This window comes from Copidosoma floridanum, unplaced genomic scaffold (genome assembly GCF_036245765.1).
Source record: "Copidosoma floridanum isolate Cflo_tuat_1 unplaced genomic scaffold, Cflo_Japanese_pri ptg000020l, whole genome shotgun sequence".
Taxonomy (NCBI): domain Eukaryota; kingdom Metazoa; phylum Arthropoda; class Insecta; order Hymenoptera; family Encyrtidae; genus Copidosoma; species Copidosoma floridanum.
The window spans coordinates 31,600,164-31,612,388 of NW_028321897.1; the positions used below are offsets into that span (position 1 = coordinate 31,600,164).

Below are 12,225 nucleotides of genomic sequence, written 5' to 3' on the forward strand. Positions count from 1 at the left end.
ACTGCATACTAAAATTGTACAAAAGAATAACAACTACAACGATATGAGCAAATTTAAAACAAATATAGTCTGAATTGAATATTATCTCTTATAATAACAAATTAAATTTATTTCAAATTTATTTAGACATTTTCTGGGGCTAATGACGGTTAATCATGTATGGAAGTGGCATCTACGTCAGAGGTGATAATTAATAACACTCACGTGCTCGAAACTCAACAACACGTAAGCATTGATGTAGTTTTTGAGGTATTTTTCATGTTAAGGTGGCTGATCACACCTGTACTACCTATTTGCGTGACATCATATTATCACACCTCAAAACATGGGGTGATGAAGTTGCCACAGATTCCAATTATTGCCTGATGGTGAACCTAAATGTTTTGGGTATTATTGATAATCTCATGATTTTTTTTTTTTAGTACCTAGTTATATAAAAAGAGAGTTGAAGTATAATTTCGAAAATATTATATCAAATTTTATCAAGACTAAATGGTCTTTCATAAAGATAATTTATACTATTTTAATTTATTCATATTTAACCATGTTAAACATGAGTTCTTAAATTATTCATTTTGAAAAAATCGCCTAGCAACATGGTTTGAAATTTTGTGACATGATTCAGTTAATATTCAAGCATGATTCTTGCTTCATTCATACTTAAAGTATTTTCATTTTATGATAAGCCACCTTAAATGTCGCATCCTGTTAAAACATTTAATATAAATAAATAAAAGAAATTCATTGATGATATAATTAGAGTACTGAAACGATATTAAAGTAACATTTTTTCAAAAGAACAAACAGTGTTTATTCACTGCATCGTGAAATCATACAAAAGACTAATAATAACATTGATAAATAAGCGAATTGAAAAAAGAAACATTCTAAATTAGTGTTCTCTTTTTAAATAATTTATCTAACGTTTACTTGAAATTGATCTCTTTTTTTATTCGTAGTGTTATGTAGTGTCAGAGAATAGTTTATAACTCGTGGTTTAATCATATGACATAATTTCTCGAGATTTATGTAATATTCAAAACATAAAACAATAAAATACATTTTGTTACATTGCTCGAAACTTTTCTACAACAAATTAAAGGCAGTAAAGTGTGGTTTAGTTTAATTTTTTTTTTTTTTTTTTTTTTTTTTTTCAAGTGTCGAAAAGCCTTGCTGATAATCAAATCCTCACGTCTTCTTCATCATACAAAACGGCACGATTCCGATTTCTGTGGCGCCGTGATCTGAGTGTGGTTTCTTGTATATTTTGATGCCAGGAATACAGGTAAAATAATAAAAAAAAATTCCTTCTTACCTCCTTTTCGAGATATCGAACTCGAAAGTCGAAAAAATCGTATTTTGTATACATGTGATATTAGGGTTATTTCTTGCTTATTTGATAGTAATAAATATGAAAAAAATAATGAAAACCATTCTATTTGCTTTTTTTTCGAAATGTAGCATCTTGATTGTCGAAAAACACATTTTAAATATATTAAATTTTAATATAAAAACTATTGATAAATTGATATTATTTATTGATTTCAAAATGATAAAATTTCTGTTAATTTTACCATCGCTGCCCGGCACACTGATACAGATCAAAGTGTATTATCTATTCTCATCAACTTGGTATCTGATACGCTTTTCATGTAAGGGCTATTCAAAATTCAAATTCTTGAAAACACTTGATGAATTGATATTATTTATTGATTTAAAAATGATGAAATTTCTGTTAATTTTACCTTTGCTTCCCGGCACACTAACAAAGATCAAACAGTCTTGCTCGAGCGCTCGTACCGAACGCACGCTTTCTGCGCACGCCCGTTACGCATCGCTCTTACTCAGACTTGAGTTCTCTCTAAACGGCCCTTTTCAGGGCTACCTCTTTCTCTTTCCGTAAACGCGACTTAGTCGCGCCGCGCGACTGTGTTTCCGCTAGTTAATACACCCGCGTACACGCCGCCCTCAGGGGTGGCCCAATTGGCTAGCCCTTCACTAGGGCACAGCCAAAAAATGAGCACTGTGGACAATCCACAATTCCAAGTCAGTGTGACTAACTCTTTCGACGCGCTGTTGGAAGAAACAGACTCATCATCTTCCGAGATGTCCGCGCTAAACGGTGCAAGTGACAGTGCTAGTGCAAGTGACAATAGTGCACAGTTTCCTGCAGTGTCTGACTTGACAGTCAGCCGGCCAAAGGACCAACGATCCCTCGAGCTGAAAAGCCGAGACCTCCGCGTCAACCGACACGACTCCCAGCGGGAACGCAGCCCGCTCTCCCGTAGCGATACAATGGCCAAAATTGTAGCCGAACTCGCCCAACTCCGGCAGCGGAACGAGTACCTGGAGAAGATTACGAGTGAGTACTCTTTCCAGCTGGAAAAATCCAACCGGCAAATTGTTAAGCTTGTCCAATCCAACGAGGAGAAGGACAACTTTATCGCGGCTATTTAACTAAGTCCCCCCGCGCAGCGGAAAACACCCCGGTAAAAGTTCCGGATTTTATCTCTCCGTCACCCGCAAACCGCGACCCATTAAACCTGCTAAATTCCTCCACTTCAGGAACAAAGCAGCCCCCTTCCATGCCCAGCCCTAGGCCAGTGGAAAATGCCTCCACAAATTCGGCCGTAAAAAAACCCGCCGCAAAGAGAAGGCGTACAAAGCTAGTGACCAACGTGTCACTATCTAGCTCCGAACTCTCCGATATGGAGTTTGAAGAGTCTCGCGACTCCCAACCCCCACAAAGCTCCTCCCAAGCAGGGAAAAACGCGTTTGACGGTCACCTCGAGGACCCAGCGCATGCAGAAACGCAAGAGACTGCCAATATCCCCAAAAAAAAGGCCCCGCCTCCCATCACGATCTTGGACCAGAGACTCTGGCCCAAAATCAACAAAGCTCTCACCGTGGAAAAAATCCCTGTCCGCCGTGTTACAACCACATCTTAGGGTACTCGCGTGTACCCCGATGACGTCGACAGCTTCCGTCGTATCGTCCACGACCTTGAAGAGAAAAAGGTCGAATTCACCACCCATCAGCTTCACGAGGACCGTGAAATGATAGTCGTCATCCGTGGAGTCAACATCGGCTACACGGATGCAGAAATCCTGGAGATGATCCAGGAAAAAGTACCATCCGCCCGCCGTGTCTATCGCATGACCAAAGGTGACCGAACCTGGTCATTAGTCACTGTGTACCTAGATGCATCAGATGTCAGATCCCACGACATCTACAACATTAGGTCTCTCGGGGGCACTTCTGTCAGAGTAGAACAGAAGCGAAAGTCAAACGACATCCCCCAGTGCCGTCGCTGCCAAAAATTCAATCACACGGCGGCCTACTGCCGTGCGGCCTTTGTTTGTGGTTTCTGCAACTTAAACCACGCCACCGCAACGTGTCCAAAAAAGGACAAGGACCAAGTCACCCCTCGCTGTGCAAACTGCAATGGCGAACACCGCGCCTTCTACCGGGGTTGTCCAAAAATCCCCCAAAAAGGAGCTCATGCTACCAAGAAAAGTACTGCCCCTCCTCCCCCTTTTGGGAGAGCTCCCCCTCGGACAACAGCCCAAGGCTCGAACATCACTCGCCCGGGGATGTCATACGCGAAGGTGGCATCCTCTCAACAACATCGAACAGGAGCCCCTCCCCCGACTCCCCTGCTCAACACACCCCCGACCACCGAGACAATCCTCCACTCAATAATGACCCTACTGACTCGCCTCGACCAAAGGGTGTCCGGACTATAGGGAAACAGAACAGTAGCACGATAGATAAAGACTTCACACTACTCAACTGGAACGCGAACAGCATTACACACAAAACGACTGAACTTGTACACGTACTTCAGACCAGAAACATAGACGTTGCATGCATAACCGAGACACACCTAGACAACACAAAGTCACTGTACATACACAACTACACGGCCCACAGAAGAGATAGACGCGACCAATCACATGGCGGAGTGGCTATCCTTGTACGCAAGGGCATCCGCCATCGAGTCATCAGTACGGACGCTGCCAACTGCGAAGCAATTGGAATCGAAGTATATACCACTATATCCTCTTCCATTAGAATCATCTGCCTCTATTCCCCTCCCACGGTTGATCCTACCCTCCAATGCATAAACTCTCTGTTTGACTCCAACATCCCTACGATCGTGGCTGGCGACTTGAACGCCAAGCACAAATCGTGGGGGTGCAAACACGAGAATCCCAAAGGACGCTCCCTTCTCAAACACTTGCGTAACCTCAACATCAATATTGAGGTTCCGAGCGAACCAACTCACTATCCAAGCTCCCCAGACCAGGACCCCGACATTCTAGACATATTCCTAACGAAAAACTTGACCATCCCCACGGAACCAAGAACTTCTCCTGACCTCCCCTGTAACCATAACCCAGTCTACCTAGATATCCCTAGATCCCTTCTCACCATACCCGTCACCACCAGCCGCATAGACTGGGTCCACCTTGCGTATAACCTCGAATCCTCTCCATTCAAATGTTGCCCCATTAGGTCCCAAACGGAACTCGACATAGCAGTAGACGAACTCACTGACGAACTCAACAGTTGCACACACAAAGCCACCACAACAACCACAGCTCACCAACATACACTCAAACTCCCCCGCGACCTCCTGCGCCTCATCAAGGAGAAGAAAAGAGTCCAGAAACTCTGGCAAAAAAGGAGAACCCCCGAACTTAAAGTTCACCTTAACTCCCTTGAAAGGGAAGTCAAATCCCAAGTCTTCGAATTCCGAAACAAGGAATTTAACAAATTCATAGCCGAGGCAGAGTCCCACCCAAGAAATGCTTGGAAGGTCGTTAAAAAACTCCGTAACAAACGGCCTTCCCTCCCCCCCCTTCAACAAGGGAACAAACTCTACTCGCTAGACTCGGACAAAGCAGAGATCTTTGCAGACTCGCTGCAAAATCAATGCTCCCCCAACCTTAGCGCCGAAGAACTAGCGCAGGAACACGCGAGGATCACCCACACGGTGCAGCAACAGGTCCTTGACAATCCAGATTTCGAACACTGCACACCCTTCGAAATCAGAGGCATCATCCGCTCCCTAAAAACTCGAAAAGCCCCTGGCAGTGACGGTATCTCCAATAGCGTCCTGAAAATCCTCCCTCAAAAATTCATCACGGCGATTTGCAACATCACCAACGCCGTGATGCGCCTTCGTTATTTCCCAATTGCGTGGAAGGTGGCTACGGTCATCTGCCTCCCGAAGCCGGGAAAACCCCTCAGCAACCCCGCGAGCCACAGACCCATCAGCCTACTCTCATCGCCCAGTAAAATCACTGAAAGCGTCATTCTTACCCGCCTAAACAAGCACGCCACGGAAAATAACATCCTTCCAGACGTGCAGTACGGTTTTAGAGCCAGACATTCGGCAGTTCACCAGCTTCTGAGAGTCACCGAAGACCTCTCCGATAGCCTCATCCACAAAAACTTCACCGCGATAGCTTTCCTAGATGTACAGCAGGCCTTCGACAGAGTTTGGCACGAGGGCCTCCTGTACAAGCTTATACAGTTAGGATTTCCACACTACCTCATAGGCACCGTCAAATCTTACCTCTCGGACAGATTTATCCGCGTTAAAGTAGGCGACTCCCTCTCCGACCCCCGTCCAATAACCTCCGGAGTCCCCCAAGGCTCCAAACTTTCACCCACCCTTTTCAACATATTTTGCCACGACCTGCCCCAGCGCGAAAACATCAACACGTACGTCTACGCAGACGACGTCGCGGTCAGCTGTACGTCAAAACAACACTCTCGGTGCACCACCCTTCTAAACGAGCACATCATCACTCTACTCAACTGGTATAGTCTTTGGAAACTGGTCGTCAATGAGGCAAAGACTATAGCCATGCTCGTCTCCTGGAAATATCCCAGGAAGAAATTGCAGAAGATAAGGGTCAACGGAGTAGATATCGACTGGAGCTACTCCGCCAAGTACCTTGGCGTAACGCTAGACCGTCGACTCACGTACGTTCGGCACATCAACAGCACCCGCGGAAAGGCATATGGAGCCTTCGTGCAACTAAAGCCCTTCTTCAACAACAAAGCCGTCTCCCAGAAGACCAAGCTGCGCACCTTCAACGCCATCATCAAGAGCATTAGCACCTACGCGATACCAACGTGGGGCGCTGCAAAGGAAAACCGAGTACAGGGCATCCAGGGCCCTTTCATGAAGATTCTGAGGTCGGTCCTGGGCATTCCGTGGTACATCAGGAATACCCAGATTATCAAGGAGTTAAACATCGTCCCTCCAATACAAGCAGCCCCCGTCCTTGCGTCTAAAATCCGCGCCTCCATTACGGACCACCCAAACCCCACCATCGCCGCACTCGCGAACCTCCAACCCGGTCGCTTCGACCTCATAAGACGTCCCTGCGCTCTAGCACAGAACCCCGAGGACCCTCAATACACTCTAGGTCTTCAATCTCCCCTGCTTCCCTCGGATGCATCATCTCCATCTCCATGATCTCGACGAAACGAACGCGACTTCAATTCGTGCGCTCCCTTCAGGAGCACCCTTCTATCCGCCGTATCCTCTACGGCCTCAACCCTATACAACACTCACACTAATCACAAGTACGCTTCCAATTACACAATACCCAGCGGACTCACACATCTACACACACACATACAATAACACAAAATTTAAACTTCTCTAACTCTACTTATTCCGGCGCAAGCCAAGATTCGAGCTTCGCCCAGATGCGTAAGTGCCCCCTCCTCTCATCTCTTCGAGAGCGAGTCGGCCTCCGAAATTCTCTGTTATTTTCCTTTTTTTTCTTCTCCTATGCCCTTTTGTCTTCTAGGGGAGTGGTCCTCACGGACCTGTCCCATGCGGGGAAGTTAGTTTTTAGTCGGTAGGCACACCGGGTGAATCCGACACTACCACCGGATTAGCTGGGGTGTCTATGAAGATTTTTCCCTCCCCGCTCCATCAAACAAACAAAAAAAAAAAAAAAAAAAAAAAAAAAAAAAAAAAAAAAAAAAAACAGATCAAAGTGTATTATCTATTCTCATCAGCTTGGTATCTGATACGCTCTTCATGTAAGAGTAAGAGCAATTCACAAATATACATGCACACAGGCTTACACATACACACATTGGAGTGCACGTAGGTCTACCTCCTCGTGTCGCACTCTGGGTAACGCTAAAGATCTACAGTATTTTTTTCTGCTAGTGGAAAGTATTTGTTTTTTAATTGTTATTATGTTTATCATGTTTTACTTAGGAAAAAAAAAACACATGAAACATTTTTAAAGAAGAAATACACATTTTAAATAAAGTAAAATCAAAAAGTGCACCAGTAGAAATTTATTTAATATTTTTATCATATTTTTTACTCTCAAATTAGTAAGTAATAACCCTAATATCGCATTTTTACAAAATACGATTTTTTCGACTTTCGAGTTTGATATCTCGAAAAGGAGGTAAGAAGGAATTTTTTTATTATTTTTCCTGTATTCCTGGCATCAAAATATACAAGAAACCACACTCAGATCACCGCGCCACAGAAATCGGAATCTCCCCTACAAAACAATGCATTTATATCATTTTTTTCAATTTTTAAATAATTTTCGTTTTCGCATAGGATCAATCTACACAAGGGTCAGCGTTTACCAAGAAGGCAAAAAAGAAGATCAACAGTAAGGCGAAAAAAACTACAACAAGAAGGATTACTAGAAAAGAAAAGACCGAGAATCACGAATTACAAGTAGGAAAAAGATTAAAGAAGCCCAAAAAAAACGATGAATATCAGTATTATTAGATTTGATTACATTGTTCATATGCATTGTAAGCTTGCAGTAAAAGCATGTAAAAAATATAGTTACATGTTTATCTAACAGTTTCTGTTTTTTTCATATGCTTGCCATCCCAAGTTTTTAACTTGGTGGTATAAAAATAATGTGAGATCAAGGACCGTGTAAGCTAAGGTTTCTCGACAGAAAAATTACGGTAGTGATTGTGTAGTGAATCCTGCAATTTCCACTCTTTTATCAGAAAATATTAATATATTTACTGTGTTTCTGTTAAGTTGTGACTTGAAGAGTAAGCTTATGTTTTTTAGAGTAAAGTGTAAAATAAATTAATAACACTTTAATTGATAACTATAGTTATAATAAACTACCGCAAGAATGTAATAACTTTTTTATGTAAAGATGATGTAATTTACTATCTTTAGATTAACATTTATTTTGAGTACAAGAAAAATAATGAGCAAGATCACCAGTGATTGTTTATCTGACAATAAAATATTTGATCGACTGTTCAAGTCAGTGCTTGAATAATACATGAGAAACTCAACGCTTCTGTTTACAAATACTAATTTATGAGAGTTATATTTGCCAATTACTTCTCATTATCATCTCACACTTTAAAGACTAAAAAAAAATTAAAGAAAAATTCAATTAAAAGTGAATTAAAATGTGCATTAAGAGGATGATAAATATCAAACAGTATTACCAACAGTAAGTATTCAGTAGTTACACTTATTCTCTTGTATATTGCCATCTAGCAGTGGGAAAAGTGCTGGGATAAATTTCCATGACTCTTCATACTTACGTCTGCTTAAATAAACAAGTACTGGGAGACGTAGATCCTATGCCATTATCTTAAGCATTAATACCGCCATTTAGGGCTCCTTGGAGAAAAAATGACCTTCTGATTAAACATTTATAAATAATTAACATCAAAAAGAGAACCCTAAAAAATTGCATAAATAATATAAATCTTAAAAAAAACTTAGTCAAGCATTGTTAATGACTTTCCTCATTGACTGAAAATAAGTAAGGCAAACGATACTCCAAATAAATTCATGATTAGATGTGCTTTATAGTGATTTAGAGTGACCTATATTTCAACTTGAGGTTGACTTTAATTGCAGTCATATTTGTATTATTGATTAATCTCGTACCAATACAAAGTAGGACAGATAAAACTAATGATGCTAATAATAATAGAAATACCTTTATCAGGGAGAACAAGTGTTTCTGAAAACATCCATTTAAGAACATCTAATGATGCATTAAGTATTTTACTTTTCAAGTCTTCATTTTTTAATGTATGTAAATTTTTTTGTTTGATTTCACTTGCTAGATTGGGCCCATTAATCTTCCTTTCATTAACCTAAGACAGAAATTGTGATAAAAATAGATTTAGAAAATACTATAAAGGCTTTTGTTCGTGACCATAGGCATTACAGATGAGAAAAATTACCAATTGATAACTAGTATCAGAAATATTCGCTTCATTTACAGAAGTTTGGCAACTAGTAATTAAACTAGTATAAAAACTTCTAGTTCCCTTAATAATTACACTACGATACATAAGGTTTGATTCCACCGTCTTTTTTATCAAACTAACTGTGATATTGCAACCACAAATTCCAATGTTTGACGGCATTACTGTCGAACGTTTTAATGTAAAGTCACTAGTACTAACATATTAACAATTTCTAATTATGTAATGATACATGTTTTAAATGAAGAACGAGAATTTCCAATTCAAATACAACTACTGGCATAGACGTATGAAGAATAGTGCCACATCGCCTCATGGCTTCTCGGCTTTCGAACGCAAATGCGATCATACATCCGCAGAAAAGAGTTGCGGATTGCCTAAGAGAAATTTCCCCTACTTTCACCTTTCCAGCCTTCCACCTTCTACCGCTTTATTCGTATTCTCTAAAGCATTAAGTGCATCGTTCCCTCGTTGATAACTATAGACCAAGAGATGAGTTCAGAGGACAATCAAAATCTTAACCAGCCGCCACAGTTATCAGAATTAAGGATTCTAATTAGTAAATATCCAGAATATTTCAGTCATATTTTATCATAGTAAAGAATTTTGTTGATATTTGAACAGTGCCATGTAATTTTTTTTTTAAAAACCAGCCGCAACTTAGATTAATAGATAAAGATTACAGAGCCATTCATGCCATTTGCCGATTTGCGGCTGTTAGGAAATAATCCTATTCATAAATGTAAGCTACACTAGCGCTCTCTCTCTGGGCCTGGTGCAAAACTAAAACCTATTTAAGAGGAAAAAATAAAGTTTATAATTATTGCGATGATGAAGATTAAAAGATCATGAATAACGATAAGGAAAGAACCTTCCCAAATATTTCTAAGCTTTCCGAGAATCCAGGGATCGAATTTCTTTTGTTTCAGGCATAAACGGGCTTGGTCTTCAAAATATTAGGCCCTTAACGTCAACAAGTGGCTTACGTGACTACCGACACGACTCACCTCAACCAAAATAAGCTTGGCCTTGAGTCTACGGCCATTCATATCTTTGAAGGGATTTTCAAAACAACAGCTTTAATCGGAGAAATTCAAGGACAAACAAGTGGCCTACGTGACTTTTGACACGACTTGCAGGGTGTAAAAGGCATTGGATTTTCATGCAAAAGAAAGTTGGAATTGAGATTCTGTTCCAGGTAGAGCTTGCGATGCTCTCTTTTGGCGCCTCCCTCACAAAAACTTACGGCGAGTATTTTCTCTGTAGTAGTTTCGCGATCGATTAGGGTAGTTCAAGTGAGTAATCACGTTCCTAAGTGTGTTCAGGATACCCAGACATCATCTCCTGGAATAAACTCGGTGTTTACCACATCGGGATTCTACTCGTTCCAATTACCAAGGACCCGAGCATCCAGCGACCGACCTAGGAATATCCGGTTGACCTGGCACTTCCGTGCCTAACCAGGTAACAGACTCACTACCCGGAATAAACTAGAGGACGGAGAGCGCCATCTACATATCCGTAGTCTATGACCGTGAGCCAGGCCTTCAAAAAAATAGATCCCTTACCAGATCTTGTCTATAATTCTCATTAAAATAAATAAAGCATAGTAAATAACATTGAGAATAAGAATACAAAATCTGTATTTTTGAAGGTCAATTGCCGGGAACAAGGTGCATTCTAATCTGGCCACAAATAGCATTTTCGGTAGACAACTTATTATTTCTATTTATTAGTTTAAGTTGCGGCTGGTTTATAAAAAGACTACATGACACTTTTTTAATAACAACAAAACTCTTCATCAGAATAAAATATGACAAAAAAATTTCAGATCTCAACTAATCATGTAATTTCTGAGTTCTGGTTAAAGTGGCGGCTGGTTAAAATTTTGACCACCCTCCAGCTTCTAGAGGTGCTGCGGAAAAAAACAGCCAATAACAGTAACGGAATTTGGTACAAACTTACAAGCAGCGTTGGGTTAGGATTAGGCGGATTCAATATCGGAACTTTTTTCCTAGATCGTATATATAGCTATACGATCTAGGGAGAATGTTGCGTCGAGCAGACAGCACAGCAGTAAAAGGGCATTGCGAAAGACGCGCGAAAATGAAAAATTGTAATATTATAACACAAGTGCCTATCACCCGATGACCCGGGGCGCTAACTGGCCTCTCTATTAAATAATAAAATATTAATTAATAGCACAAGCGCCCATCACGCGCTGACCTGGGGTACTTACTGGCTACACTATTGTATGATAAAATATCAATTATTAACACAAGCGCCTATCACTCGATGACCTAAGGTGCTCACTGGTCGCTTTATTAAACGATACATATTATTGATTAATAACACAAGCGCCTGTCACCCAATGACCCCGGGTGCTTACTTGCCACTGTATAAATTAATAAAAGGGTAAATAATAACCCAAGGGCCTATCACCAAGTGACCCGGGGGGCTTACTGGTCGCTTTATTAAACGATATATATTATTAATTTACAGCACAAGCGCCTGTCACCCGATGACCAAGGGCGCTTACTGGCCTCTCTGTTAAATAATAAAATATTAATTAAAAGCACAAGCACCTATCACCTGACGACCGTTGTGCTATTAATCAATAATATATATCGTTTAATAAAGCGACCAGTAAGCACCCCTGGTCATCGGGTGATAGGCGCTTGTCCTATTAATTAATACTTTATTATTTAATAGAGAGTCCAGTTAGCACCCCAAGTCACTGAGTGATAGGCACTTGTGTTATTAATATTACAATTTTTAATTTCCGCGTGTCTTTGGCAATGCTCTAGCCACCTGAGCTATCATAGCTTAGAGTATGAGTTGACTAAAAGTTACATATGTTTATTGTTAAGTTTCGAACCTTAAGATTTAATTTAAGCTTTATCGTATTATTACCGTTAAGCTATGTATTAGTGGTAAAAAAAATATAAATTATCCAAT

The 12,225-nt window shown here is 40.7% G+C and overlaps 1 protein-coding gene across 1 annotated transcript in view; it reads right to left on the reverse strand.

Moving 5' to 3' along the window:
- The window catches only part of LOC106645354 (ATP-dependent RNA helicase DHX30), a 270,690-nt gene extending 261,063 nt beyond the window's left edge, over nt 1-9,627 (reverse strand). The window contains exons 1-2 of the mRNA XM_089593901.1: nt 9,244-9,627; nt 8,994-9,153 (exon numbers count right to left, since the gene is read on the reverse strand). Of these exons, the coding sequence (XP_089450027.1) occupies nt 8,994-9,153; nt 9,244-9,429 (346 nt within the window). The 5' untranslated portion in view covers nt 9,430-9,627. The remainder of the gene's footprint in view (nt 1-8,993; nt 9,154-9,243) is intronic.
- Between the last annotated feature and the right edge of the window lie 2,598 nt (nt 9,628-12,225).